This window comes from Theropithecus gelada, chromosome 12 (assembly GCF_003255815.1).
Source record: "Theropithecus gelada isolate Dixy chromosome 12, Tgel_1.0, whole genome shotgun sequence".
Taxonomy (NCBI): Eukaryota; Metazoa; Chordata; class Mammalia; order Primates; family Cercopithecidae; genus Theropithecus; species Theropithecus gelada.
In genome coordinates this window covers 72,477,091-72,491,968 of record NC_037680.1, presented here as the reverse complement: position 1 = coordinate 72,491,968, position 14,878 = coordinate 72,477,091, and the positions used below count along the sequence as shown (strand labels likewise).

At 35.8% G+C, this 14,878-nt stretch overlaps 1 protein-coding gene across 1 annotated transcript in view; it reads left to right on the top strand.

Annotated features, from left to right (window-relative positions):
- The window catches only part of DNAH7 (dynein axonemal heavy chain 7), a 340,938-nt gene that overhangs the window by 48,685 nt on the left and 277,375 nt on the right, over positions 1 to 14,878 (top strand). The window contains exon 10 of the mRNA XM_025404220.1: positions 5,113 to 5,232. Within this exon, the coding sequence (XP_025260005.1) occupies positions 5,113 to 5,232 (120 nt within the window). The remainder of the gene's footprint in view (positions 1 to 5,112; positions 5,233 to 14,878) is intronic.

The window sequence follows — 14,878 nt, the reverse complement described above, 5'->3', positions numbered from 1 at the left end:
GTGTCTAGTACCTGAAACAAATCAAACAACTGCTAAAACTCAGGTTTATAATTTGTCCGTTGACTGAGTTTATAGTTTCCTTTGACACTCGGAAATTAAAAATTTTTTATACTGTTAAATATATCTCTGTTTTCTTCTGAATTCTCCTAGTCTTTGTCAAGAAGGTCTCCTTATTTAGTAAATTGCGTATGAGATCTTCCTGGCTAACTAGTAAATTTTATTTTTTTTTATCATTTTAGTTTTTTGACCACTGAAGGTTATTGTTACCTATGATGTAGAATGAAATTCATTTTTATTTTCTTCCAGATAGCCAGTTGTGCCAGCATAATTTCTTAAACAATCTACCTTTTCCCCCTTAATGGAACTATCACCTTTGTCATGGATTAACTCTTCAATCTATAGAAATCTACAGAATTTATAGTAATCAGAATGTCTTTCTGGATTCTCTAATTTTTTTCCTGTCATCTTTGAATCTCTTTCTGTACAAGTACAGTGGGTGACTCTGTGGTATGTGCTTATATTTGGTGAGAGGAATCCCAACTCTATTTTTTATACTCTTCTTGGCTATTTTTTAAACATGTACTTTTCCTTATTAGGTTTTAGCCTATTTTATTTAATTCAAAAGAAAGATGGAAAGACAGAAAAATTGTCGATGTTCTGATTGGAATATATTAAGTTTTTATATTAATTTTAGAAAATATACATGTGTCATTAAATTAAGAAGCACTTTGAGGCTGGGTGTTGTGGCCCACGCCTGTACTCCTAGCACTTTGGGAAGCCGAGGCGGGTGGATCACAAGGTCAGGAGTTCAAGACCAGCCTGCCCAAGATAATGAAACCTCGTCTCTACTAGAAATACAAAAATTAGCTAGGTGTGGTGGCAGGTGCCTGTAATCCCAGCTACTCGGGAGGCTGAGGCAGGAGAATTGCTTGAACCGGAAGGCAGAGGTCGCAGTGAGCCGAGATCGCTGAGATCACGCCACTGCACTCCAGCTTGGGTGACACAGTGAGACTCCAACTCAAAAAAAAAAAAAAAGCACTTTTGCTCATATCCTACGTATCTTTCAATATTCAATCTTGTGTATATATGTCAGTAAGAGTTTGTACTTTTTAATGTAGATTTTCGGTTTACAGAATTCCCTCTCATTTCTTCTTTATAGCAGAATTTCTTTATAAATTTTGAGTGATTCCCTTTTGGGAGGAAAACTTGGGCATGAAGTTTCACTCCAGTGCCTTTCTAGGAAGCTCTGCGTCCTCCATGTGGGTCAATTATTTGAGTTTATTTTTCCCTCCCCTCTTCATTTTCAGTTGCACACTGTGGAACTCTCTGAACTTACAGACTTGGCTTACTTTGCTGAATGAACCCAGGTCTGCAGAATGTAATGGGATTATACAGGGTTTCTAACACGTATTCTGACCTTCTACATACTTCAGGGGCCTCTGGTGACTTCAGAGAATGGGCTAGGATCCTTAAAACTGGCTTTAGCTTTCAGAATAATACTTCTAGGAAATACATTCTTCCATCTTTCCATTGTACAGTATGGATTTCTTTGTCTGCTTAATTTGACTTATACTAAGTAGGTAGAGTCTACTTCATTGCCCCATGTTTTTTTCATTTCTTTTCTTTTGAATACTGGAGCTCAAATACCTCTTCCAGCTGACAACGCCCATGATCTAATTTTGCTTGCAGTCATGAGGTCATGTGTATCACTTTCACAAATTATGTTTCCATACATTAGTACATTTCATTTTCAAAACACCACCACAAGTTGTTGTTTTCTTTTATATTCATTTTCACAACACACTGAGCTGGACACTGAAGGATGCGACTCCATGACCTACTATTGTCCATAAAATGCTAGACTTAGTCTGTTAGATGATTTCAGGAGGCAAGAGATAAGAAAATGAAAAGGGGGAAGAAAAAGTAACAAAGCTGAAATTTAAAAAACAATAAAAAGTGTATGTGTCCAAAATTAGGCTCCAGGTTGTGGTGACAGAGATGTTAGCAGCAACTGAAGCAAACTTCAAGGCATCCATGATAAAGACAAATGGGAAAGAAGCCTTGCAGTCTGTGGGTGAAAAGAAAGCTCCACAAGCTCCTATGTTGCCCTCGAAAGCCTAGGTTGTTTTTATTCTGTGTGTGAGTATTAAGAGTGGGGGAACAGTCAACAAGGGCTGCCTCTCAGAGTAGTAGGCAGCATTGAATATGAAGGGCATGCTTCCCGTGGCAGTCATTTACCCTGAATCTCAGCAGACCTTGAAAATATATGACATCTGTATGTGTGGCAGTGGGTCGGGGAATGTTAATGCAAAAACTTGTCTGAGTGACTCTAAAACGCATGAGTTTGGAAACCTGATAAGATGCTCTCTAGAAAAGATGTTGAAATTCATGTTATTGGTATTTACACTTACAGAACCCCCTTAATGTCATAAATAGGCTTTGAAATGCAGTCATACCCTACACAACAAATATTTTTGGTTGTAAAATAGTGCATATATGAAGATCACAAGAGAATGTAGAAATTACAGTGTAATATAAATCATCATAGTTGAATGTGTCTAAGAAAGTTAAAGTGTCTAAGAAAGTTAAGCTCATTTTAAAAGATGAAATGGCTTTTAAAAATTTATTATTTGACAAAGACGAATCTAGGCAGGAAAAAAATTACTAGATCAGAACAGTATAATCGATTTACCATACAGCACGCAGGATACAAATGAAATAATTTTTAAACATGTTAAAAAGATGCTTAACCTAACTCATAATACAAGAAATGTGAAGAGATTGAAATTAAAACTATACTGAGAAACCATTTTCCCCACAAATTACAAAATTTGATAGCCCATTTTGTTAGTAAGGCTTGAAGAAATGGGCTCCCTTTTGAGGGAATCCCAGCCATACCTATCAAAATTACAAATTGCAGGTAACACTTGAATCCAGCAATTTCACTTTTGGATAAGTATTGTACAGATGTACCCGAGAATGCAAGAAGTTATATAGTTATAATGCTATTTATGGTATTTGTTTATAAGAGACTGGAAACAAGCCAGCATCCATTGATAGTCTAGTTAAATAAGTTATACTATACACAGTGGAGTATTATGTAGTTATAAAATATGAGTGAGAAAAATCTTGATGTGTTAATATGAAAAAGTCTCCAGGAGAAGATAATTAAGTGAAAAAAGCAAGTGCAAGACACTGCCTATAGTGTGCTACTTTGAAAGTTACAAAAAAGGAGGACTGACAAAAGCAAAACATGTTCCTAAGAAAGGGAAAATTTTATGGGACAACCAAGAAATGTAGATAGTTCGAGTGAGATTTCTGTGGGAAACTTGGTCTTGGTAAGAAGAGAGAAGATTAGTTTTGAGAACCAGAGAACAAAGGTAGAGACTGACTTGATGCTGAGTCCAGAGTATTGGGCCAGGACTATTGAAATTCCTCCTGCCTGAAAATCAGTGACAGAGCCACGGGTCAGGGTGGGTTTCAGCTTGGGGTGAGCATTAAGTGACAGTTGTGAGGGTAGGAGGGATATGTGACCAACAGATGGGTCTACAGAAATTCACTTCTGATTGGATATGGGAAGATTTATAGGAAGAGTTCAGAGGCAATCCTGAGTTTCATGGTCTGGGTGATTTGAAGCTATTTGGTTCTACTAATATAAAATTGAAATCAAGAAGTTATTTTGGTGATTAGAAGACTCATCATCATGAAACTTTTAAAGAGACTTGCATTTCCTTCTGCTAACCAAATTGAAGCTAACACATAGTGAGTAATATCTTTTTTCCTGATCCTTTCTATTGTCTTAAACCAATGATTTAAACTATTGTTCCACTGCTGTGTTATTGTAGGGACCATCCTGAGAAAGCAAGAACAGTGTCTGGTAGTATTTTTCCTGTTTTCTTAACAGTTCATCCTGTTGACCAAATGGGCAATGTTATTTGGAGAGATTTCATGGGAAAATTATTGTACTGTGTAAAACCTTTCAATCTCAAAACATCAAAGATGGTACTCTGTGCCTCGAATTCTGTTTCAAATCGAATACGAAGAAACTAAGGAAAATTGGTGTGGTGGCTCAAAGGCAAGGTGAATTCCAAAGCTTGTGCCCTTGCAACTACTACTTATTCAGTGCTATCTCACACCACAGGCATCTGCATCCTGATTACAGCTGCAATTTTAAAATGTAAAATAATGTTGAAAGCATTAACTAGGAAGCTAAAGAGATCAGATTATGTTTACTATGTACTATTATGCTATATTTTAGACATATTTTATTTAAAACATTACATTGCTCAATTATGCAGAATAACACATTGGTTCTCTAGCAATGGTTATACCTACTTTGTGCCTAATTGTTATCAATGTCATGTATGGAGTATATTATAACTCAGATGAATTTTTGCTTGTGGAAGAAATGTAAGGAAATAGATTTGAAGTGTGTTTTGTTTACTAACCAGTATTTTACATTGGTCGTTAAGGAAACATTAAATGTGATTTTTTTAAGAACACAATGACACTAATGCTAATATTATCTTTCATTTTTGTTAACCTGACAGAGAAAATACTTAGATGAGTAAACCATGTGTATAACAAAGATCTATAACATTGTAGTCAAAAGAGGGTTTGTACTGAAAGTTGTTGACTCCCGTAATCCCTGTATTCTTTAAAAAATCAGACAGGCTCAAAAGGTTCTTGATTAGATGTGAGACTCCTTCACCCCATGGCTGCCTGAAATGAGGGCCACTTTCTTTTCAGAGAGGCTGCAATTTTTTTTCAGAGCAGTGGATCCTAGAAGCATTGAGCCCTCTGCTTTTCCTGTTTAAATTATTACAGTTTAAAAGCAAAAGCAGTTTGAACTATTCTTCATATCCCAGTTATTGCAACTTTCTTCTACTTCACAGTGAAGTTACATATTTTGTTGTGTTCCTATTGAATTTAATTATATGAATTATTTTTAAAATTAGAATATCTCATGTTCTTTAACATTTAATTATATGGAACACAATTTTTTAATGATTAAACCTAGGAATATGATATTTTTAAGAAGGGACCAATTAATAAAATATTAAATACCAAAAAAAGTCATTGTTAAATTACTGTTTATTTTATCTCTTGCAGAAAATTACGTTTAGTTGATATCAAAGAATTTCATAATCGCCAGGATGCATTAGAGCTGTCAAGTTTTCAGAACATTATCATGAGACACATGGAATCTGCCAAAGAGACTCTACTTAAAATGTAAAGGTTTGAAATTTCATGTAGGAAAGCATAAGTTTAAAAATATGATGGTGGACTACTGCATTTTAACTGCTTTTAGAAGATCCAATTTTAATATGTTTTAAATCATTTCTACATGATTTAAATATAATATGTTTAATTATCTTAGTCTGTAATATTTGTCCAGATGTTCTACACAGCATAGATTGTGCAGAAACTAAAATGTTCATGACAAATGGTTACTTTTTTCTAAATGTCTGGTTTGTACCTATCCTTTGAGAGGGGTGCTGAATACCATGAGAGAATGGTTACCTACTCATTATTCACCAGATATTTATTTGTCATCTACTGTTAATACACTAGGCTCTGTACCTCCTTTCATTTTGTTTTTGGATGAGGAAAGCAGAAGAGTTTAAATAATGATTAGGTGGGGAAATGTGTATCATTTAAATGAATTTAAAAATGTCACTGGAAGGCAGACCTATCAAATGATAATTGAATATCTCCATGGATTGGATTTTCAGAATGGAATAGCCACATATGATAATTCATAATCTGGCAACCAGATGGTATGCTTTGAAACAACTTCGGAAAATTCTTTCTCTCATGGGTCATTAAGTTATTGTAAACAGGACATTAGAATTAGGTCAAATTTAAGATAGCAGAGAACATAAAACTGCTAGCATAGCTTCATGATTTTTAGAAGTTACTTAGAAAGATATCTTCATAATTTGAGATAAAATATTTCCATTATCTTGCTTTCTTCTCCAATGTGTTAGAATAAAATTCTTTGTCTGATATTACTTGAAAAAAACTTTAGCCTTCTATTTTATATTAGTATTTAGTTACTGTAAAAACAGAGTTAAGAGGTGATAAAATGAAAACCCATAATTAATTACAGAGAAGAAAGTGACCTCTTAAGTACAGGATACAAATAAATTATCTTGATCTGTAACTTCCGGGTTCTACCCTAGGAATACATTACCACTGTAAATTTTAGTTCAATGGGTGTCAAATTACAGAGTAGAGTACAAACCTTTGTTGAATTATTTTTTGCTGAGAAATGCAGATTGATTAGCTGTATCTCTTGATGCTTCCTGATTGATTCTCAGGGAAGAACTCTCTGACTATACTTTAAGTAGTGAGCCAGAAAGTGTTTGTCATGACCAAAAGGCAGAGCATCAGCTCACAGAGGAGAAACAATTAGCAAATGATTAATTATGACTTCTACCCCAAACCCAAATGCCTTTTCGTCATCCTCATCTTCCACTTTTACTCACAGTGTGTGGTTTATCACCCAGACTTCTGGAAACCCGCTTTTCTGTGCTGCTGTGTTTCTCTAGTTCTTCTTCCATTTATCTTTTTCTGGCTTTACTTATTATTATTCCCTACAAGTAGGGTTCCCCAGATCTTTGTTGTTATCTCTCTTCTTTATATTCTCTTAACAATTTCGTGATTTCATCTGCCTCAAGATTTTGTATTCTGAGCTTTAGGCCTGTCTTACCAATTTTTAAAATTGATACATAATAATTGCACATATGTATAGGGTACATATATTAATGGAATATTTTGATGCATTCATACAATGCATAATGATTCAATTAGGGTAATTAGCATATCCATCACCTCAAACATTTATCATTTCTTTGTGTTGGGAGCATTCCAAATCTTCTCTTCTAGCTATTTTGGAATATACTATAAATTCTTGTTAACTATAGTCACATTACATTGCTATCAAACACCAGAACTTATTCCTTCTATCAACTGTATTTTTGTGCCTATTAACCAATCTCTCTTTATCTTCCATCCCATCCCTGCCCTTCCTAGCTTCTCTTAACCACCATTCTACTTACAACCTCCATGACATCAATTTTTTTTTTAGCTTCCACATATGAATAAGAGCATGTGATATTTATCTTTATGTACCTGACTTATTTCAATTAACACGATGTCCTACAGGCTCATCCATGTTGCTGCAAATGACAGGATTATATTAATTTTTATGACTGAATAATATTCCATTGTATATATAAACTACATTTTATATACTATATTTTATATACATTTTGTATTTTATTTACATTTTATATACTATACACAAACACACATACACACACTACATTTTCTTTATCTATTCACCCACTGATGGGCCCAGGTTGATTCTGTATTTTGGCTATTGCGAATAGTGCTGCAATAAACATGGGAGTGCAGCTATCTCTTTGATATATTGATTTCCTTTCTTTGGGGTATATACCCAGCAGTGGAATTGCTGAATTACATGGTAGTTGTAATTTTAGTTTTTTGAGAATCTCCATAGTGTTGTCTATAGTGGATGCACAAATTTGTGTTCTCAACAGTGTATGAAAGTTCCCCTTTTTGCCAGGGATGGTGGCTCACACCTACAATCGCAGCACTTCGGGAGACTGAGGTGGGTGGATCACTTGAGGTTGGGAGTTTGAAACCACCAATCAACATGGTGAAACCCTATCTCTACTAAAAATACAAAAATTAGCAGGGTGTGGTGGCGCACACCTGTAATCCCAGCTACTTGGGAGGCTGAGGTGGAAGAATCACTTGAACCTGGGAGGCAGAGGTTGCAGTGAGCCAAGATCACACCACTGCACTCAAGCCTGGGTGACTAAGCGAGACTCTGGCTCAAGAAAAAAAGAAAGAGAGAAAGAGAGAGAAAGCAGGGAGGGAGGGATGGACGGAGGGAGGAAGGAAGGAAAGAGTTCTTTCTCTGCATCCTTGCCAGCATCTATTATTTTTTGTACTTTAACAGTAGCCATTTTAACTGGAGTGAGATGATATCTCGGTGTGCTTTTGATTTGCATTTCCTTGATGAATAGGAATGTTGGGCATTCTTCATATACCTGTTGGCTATTTGTACGTTTTATTTTGGGAAATGTTTATTTAGATCAGTTTGCCCATTTTTAGTGAGATTATTTGGATTTTTGCTGTTGAGTTGTTTGAGTTCTCTATGTATTCTGGTTATTAATCCTTTGTACAATGAATAATTCGCAGACATTTTTTTCCCATTCTGTAGGTTGTCTCTTTACTCTGTCTAGATAGTTTCCTTTGCTATGCAAAGCTTTTTAGCTTGATGTTATCCTGTTTGTTAATTTTTGCCTTTCTTGCCTGTGCTTTTAGGTATTCCTCAACACGTCTTTGCTCAGACCCAATGTAACACTGAATATCTTTAGTTGAATGTCGTGGATCTCAGCATGTCCCTAGCAATGTTTATTCTCCTTCCAAATCTGCTACTCTTCCTGTTGTGAACCATTACGAGGCCAAGTTGAAAACCTTGGGACTTTTTTGTTCTCTTTTGAAATTTCATGTAGGAAAGCATGAAATTTTAGCTCTGCTTCCAGGGATACCCAATGTATTGCTATTCCTTTTTATTGAGAAATAATTCATTTACCATAAAAATCACTACTTTAATGTGTACAGTTCAGTAGCTGATAATATACTTGCAAGGTTGTGCAACCATCACCCCTAATTCCAGAACATTTTCATTTTCACCATGCAATATAGTTTGGATGCTTGTCCCCTCCAAATCCCATATTGAAACGTAATCCCCAGTGTTGGAGGTGTGGCCTGGTGGGAGGTGTTTTGGTCATGGGGGCAGATCACTCATGAATATCTTGGTTCTGTCCTCGTGATAGTAAGTGAGTTCTTGCTCTGAGTTCACACAAGATCTGGTTGTTTAAAATGTGTGGCACCTTCCTCCTTGCTCTCTTGCACTGGCTCTGGCCATGTGACATGACTGTTCCCCCTTCACCTTCCACCGTAATTATAATGTTCCTGAGGACTTCACTGGAATCAGATGCTAGAACCATGCTGGTGCAGCCTGTAGAATCATGAGCCAATTAAACCTCTTTTCTTTATAAATTACCCAGTCTCAGATATTTCTTTATAGCAACACAAGAATGACTTAATGTTCCCTAGAAAGAAACTCTGTACCTGTTAGCAGTCATTTCCCATTCTTCCACCCAAAGGTGCCTGGTAACTATACTAATATATTTTTTGTCCCTGTGAATTTCCCTACTCTGGACATTTCATCTCAGTATGAAATGGTCATTTTGCCTGGCTTCTTACAGGAAGCATAATGTTTTCAAAGTTCATATATGTATTCATATATGGTCATTTATGCCTGGCTTCTTACAGGAAACATAACGTTTTCAAAGTTCATTCATATTATAGCATGTATCAGTATGTCATATCTTCTCATGGCCAAATGATATTTCATTGTATGGATATAAGACATTTTATTTATCCAGTCATCAGGTGATAGACATTTGGGTTGTTTCCACTTTTTGGCTGTTTTTGCTATGAACAACTTATTTTGTATAAATACATTTTTAAGTTCTCTTGACTGTATACCTAGGAGTGAAATTGCTAGGTTATATGGTAATTCTAACTTTTTGAGGAACACTTGCACTGTTTTCCAAAGTGACTATAAGATTTCACATTCCTAATAATTTATGAGGATTCCAATTGCTACACATACTCTCCAACACTTGTTATTGTCTATCTTTCTGCTTGTAGCCACCCTCATGGTTATGAAGTTGTATCTCACTGTGATTTTGACTTGCATTTCCCTAATGACCAATAATGTTGAGTATCTGTTTATGGGCTTATTGTCTATTTGTCGTTTTTGGAAAATGTCTATTCAAACCCTTTGCTCATTTTGTACTGGGTTGTCTGATTTTTATTATTGACATGTAAAATATCTGATATTTTGTTGTTGAGGTTTAAGAGTTCTTTGTATATTCTGGATACTAGATTCTTATCAATTATATGATTTGCAAATATTTCTATTGATAGTGTCCTTTGAAGCACAAATATTTTTGATATTAATGAAGTCTGATTTATGTTTTTTCTTTGGTTGCTTGTGCCTTTTGGTATCTGTATTAATCTGTTCTCACACTGTTAATAAAGACATACCTGAGACTGGGTAATTTATAAAGGAAAGAGGTTGAATTGGCTCACAGTTCCACATGGCTGGGGAGGCCTCACAATCATGGTGGAAGGTGAATAAGGAGCAAAGCCCTGTCCTACATGGCGACAGGCAAGAGGGCATGTGTAGGGGAACTCCCATTTTTAAAACCATCAAATCTCACGAGACTTATTCACAACCACAAGAAGAGTATGGGAGAAACTGCCCCCATGATTCAGTTATCTCCACTGGCCTCAGCTTTGACACATGGAGATTATTACAATTCAAGGTGAGATTTGGGTGGAGACACAGCTAAACCATATCAGTATCATATCCAAAGCCACCAAGATTTACCTGTTTACCTGTGTGGTAAACAGAATGAATCATTCTATAGTTTTAGCTCCTACAGTTAGGCCTTTTTGACCTTTACAAACCAAATTCATTTTAACTTACACGTGGTCTGAGATAGGAGCCCAAATTCATTATTTTGCATATGGATACCTGGTAGTCTGAGCATCATTTTGCAAGACTCTTCTCATTGAGTTGTCTTAGCACCTTTGCTGAAAATCATTTGAGCATATATGTGAGGGTTTATTTCTGGGCTCTCTATTCTGTTTCATTGGCCTATTTGTCTTTATGCCAGTACCAAACCGTTTTGTAGTAAGTTTTGAGATAAGGAAGTATGGGTCCTCCAATTTTGTTCTTATTTTTCTGAGTTGAAAAATTGTTGTTGTTCTGAGTCCTTTGTATTTTATATGCATTTTAGTATCAACTTGTCCTTTTTTTTAAAAATGCCATTGGGATTTTAATAGGGAATGCATTAAATCTGTGCATTAATTTTGGGCGTATTGACATCTTAATAATGTTAAGTCTTTCAATTCATGAACACAGGATGTCTTTCCATTTATTTAGTTCTCTCGAAATACCAAATGTAAATACAAAAATGTATTTACATTTTTTGGTTTAATTTTTTTCTAAGTATTTTATTCTTCTTGATGCTATGTAAATGGAATGGTCGTCTCAATTTCATCTTCAGATTATTTATTGCTGGTGTGTAGAAATACAACTGAATTTTACATATAGATCTTGTATTCTACAACCTTACTAAACTTATTTATTAGCTTTAATGGTTTTTGTGTGTGGATTCTTTATGGCTTTCTATATATAAGATCATATCATCTGCAAATAGAGACAGTTTACTTCTTCCTTTCCTATCTGGTTATTTTTTTTTTCCTTTTCTTAGCTAATTCCCCTGGTTAGACCCTCCAGTACAATGCTGAATAGAAGCAGCAAGAGCAGACATGTTTTTTTTTTATCATGCAGTATTAGATTTTGTAAATGCTTTTTGAATCTATTGAGATAATCATGGGATTTTCCCTTTCATTCTATTAATATGGTATATTACATTGGTTTTCATATGTTGAACCAACCTCGAATTCCTGAGGTAGATTCTACCTGCTCATGGAATGGAGATAATCCCGTTGGTTTTTTTTTTTTTCTGGAAACAGGGCCTTGCTGTGTCACCCAGGCAGGAGTGCAGTGGTGCGATCCTGGCTCACTGCAGCCTCTGCCTCCCAGGTTCAAGTGTTTCTCATGCTTTAGCCTCCTGAGTAGCTGGGACTACAGGCATGTGCCCAGCTAATTTTATTCATTTTTGTAGAGACAAGGTCTCACTGTGTTGCCCAGGCTGGTCTCAAACTCCTGGACTCAAGCAATCCTCCTGACTCAGCCTCCCAAAGTGTTGGGATTATAGGCATGAGCCATCACATGTGATCATATAATCCTTTTTATGTGCTTCTGGACTTGGATTTCTAGTATTTTGTTGAGGATTTTTATGTTTTTATTCATAAGAGATATTGGTCTGTAGTTTTTGTGTACATGTGTGGTTATGTCTTTGTAGTTGGTATAGTAATACTCACCTTATAGAATGAGTAAGAAGGTGTTCTTTTCTCTTTTCCTTTTTGGTTTGTGAATTCTTTACAAACCAAACATTTGGTTTGGTGTTAATTTTTTAAATGCTGTTAGAACTACCAGTGAAGCCATCTAGTCCTGGCCTTTTTTTCCTGCAAAGTTTGTAAATTATTAATATTAATCTGATCTCTTTTACTTGCTACAGGTTTATTGATATTTTCTATTTCTTTTTAAGCCAGATTTAGTAGTGTTTGTCTTTGTAGAATTTGTCCATTTTTTCTAGGTTATCAAATTTGTTGGGAAACAATTGTGTATTATATTCCCTTTTAATTCTTTGTATTTCTGTAATGTAAGTATTAAGGTCTCCCCTTTTATTCCTGATTTTAACAATTTGAGTCTTTGCTCTTTTTTCTTGATCAGCTTAGCTATAAGTTCATGAGTTTTGTTGATCTTTTTAAACAACCAACTTTAGGTTTGTTGATTTTTCTCTATTTTTCTATTCAGTATTTTTTTGTTTGGACTCACCTCTTTATTTCCTCCCTTTTCCTTCTTCTTGTTTTGAGTTTAGTTTTCTCTTCTTTTTATATTTTCTTTTTTTTTTTTTTTTTTTTTTTGAGGTGGAGTCTTGCCCTGTCACCCAGGCTGGAGTGCAGTGGCGGGATCTCTGCTCACTGCAAGCTCTGCCTCCAGGGTTCACGCCATTTTCCCATCTCAGCCTCCTGAGTAGCTGGGACTACAGATGCCCGCCACCATGCCCAACTAATTTTGTTTTTGTATTTTTAGTAGAGATGGGGTTTCAGTGTGTTAGCCAGGATGGTCTTGATCTCCTGACCTTGTGATCCGCCTGCCTTGGCCTCCCAAAGTGCTGGGATTACAGGTGTGAGCCACCGCGCCCAGCCCTTTATTTATTTATTTATTTATTTATTTTTTATTTTGGCACAAGGCCTCATGCTGTTTCCCGGGCAGGAGTGCTGTGGCATGAACATGGCTCACTGCATCCTTGACCTTCTGGGCCCAAACCATCCTTCCACCTCAGCCTCCTGTGTAGCTGGGGACACAGGCGCATGTCACCATGCCTAGCTAAATATTTTTGTGTGTGTGTGTGTAGAGACAGGACAGACCCTTATCATGTTGTCCAGGCTGTTCTTGAACTCCTGGACTCAAGAGATCCTCCCACCTTAGCCTCCCAAAGTGCTGGGATTACAGGCGTGAGCCACCATGCCCAGCCTTTCCTTGTTTTTGATGTAGGTGTTTACAGCTAAAAATTTCCCTCTAATCACTGATTTTGCTGCATTCCCTGAGTTATGGTATGGAATTCCCTGCATTCCATTCATCTTGTTTTCTAATTTCCCTTATGATTTCTTCTTTGAGTCATTGACTATTTAGAAATGTGTTGTTTACTTTAGACATATTTGTGAATTTCTAAGTGTCCTTCTGTTATTGATTAATGATTTTGTACCTTTTACATTTGTGGAGACTTATTTTATGACCATCAACTATTTTTTATCTACTCTCAGAAGCAACTTGCATGTGCATCCCTTCCTCTTAATCCCCAGGACTACTACCCTTGGCTGGCCCTCTTAACCTTCCATATAGCCTATTGCAAAATCTGAATAACTGCCATATTACTTTGTCTCTGGTATCTTTCTTTTTCAAGACTGGCCTGTAAACCATTGCTGGATGAGTCTTAAAATATTCCCCAGTTCAGTGCCTCCCTTTTGTTGAGAAAGGAAGTCCGTATTTCTTAATATGCCTTTAAAGGTTTTCTGCAATATCGATCTAACTTGTCTTTTCCATCCTCAGTTCTGAAAAGACTTTCACCTTGGATCATGCCTGTAGAAATAATCATGTTAAATAAAACAGAATATAACTTCTATGACTAGTCTGTAACCACACCTTACCACTGTTAAAAATCTGTGGACTAAATCTGAAGGCTCTTTGTTCTCCCCTTTTACTAATTACTGATTTTTAAAGTAATTAGTTACTCCTTATTTGTTTTCATTTGTGAGATGGGAGTGCTATGAAAACTTGAAACTCTGGGTCTCAGCATTGTCATCTTTGTTTGCCTAATTATAAAGATTGAATTAGAGGTTAAGAGATTAAAATGGAATGAGGACTTCTTGCACACTATCAGCAGACTGTTGTGGTTTACACTATTTACAATGTTTGATGCAGGTCATTACTGGAGAAGACTCTCTTCTGTCCTTTAATAACCAGCCTAAATGACCCTTCTTTCATGAAATTTTTACTGTTATCACATCAAAAGCAATCTCTTCCTTATGAATGCCTCCAGCACTTTGTTCTCTTCTAAGTCCTTTTTAAAAATAATATTTATTTATTTATGTATGTGCCTCTTTTCCTTCACTGATATAAGCACTTTGAGAATTAAGAAATCTTTTGTACCCCAAATGTTTCATACATAATAGGGAGTCATATAAATATTTTTGAGAGAATGAACAATTGAATACTTTTAAAAGTACATCATATTTGTCCTCTTTCCAGTTCTGCAGACCTAAACTTATTTCATCTCTTGCCTGAACTGGATCTTCCCTCATATATTTCTTCCTGTTTTGTATTCTATTGTCTATTTGAGACACTGAAATGATCTGATAACCCTACCGTCTCCATTTATTTTTCTTTATAATTCTTCCACTTTGAATCTTTCAGGGCCTTCCTCATTCTCTTTTCTGTCTTTTTATTTTTTTTGCTGAAATTGCCATCTTCACTATGAAACCCCTCTTCATTATTTAAATGGAAAATTATATCTCTATCCTTTTATTTTAGATCTTTTTTTCTGTTATGACACATTGCCATGAT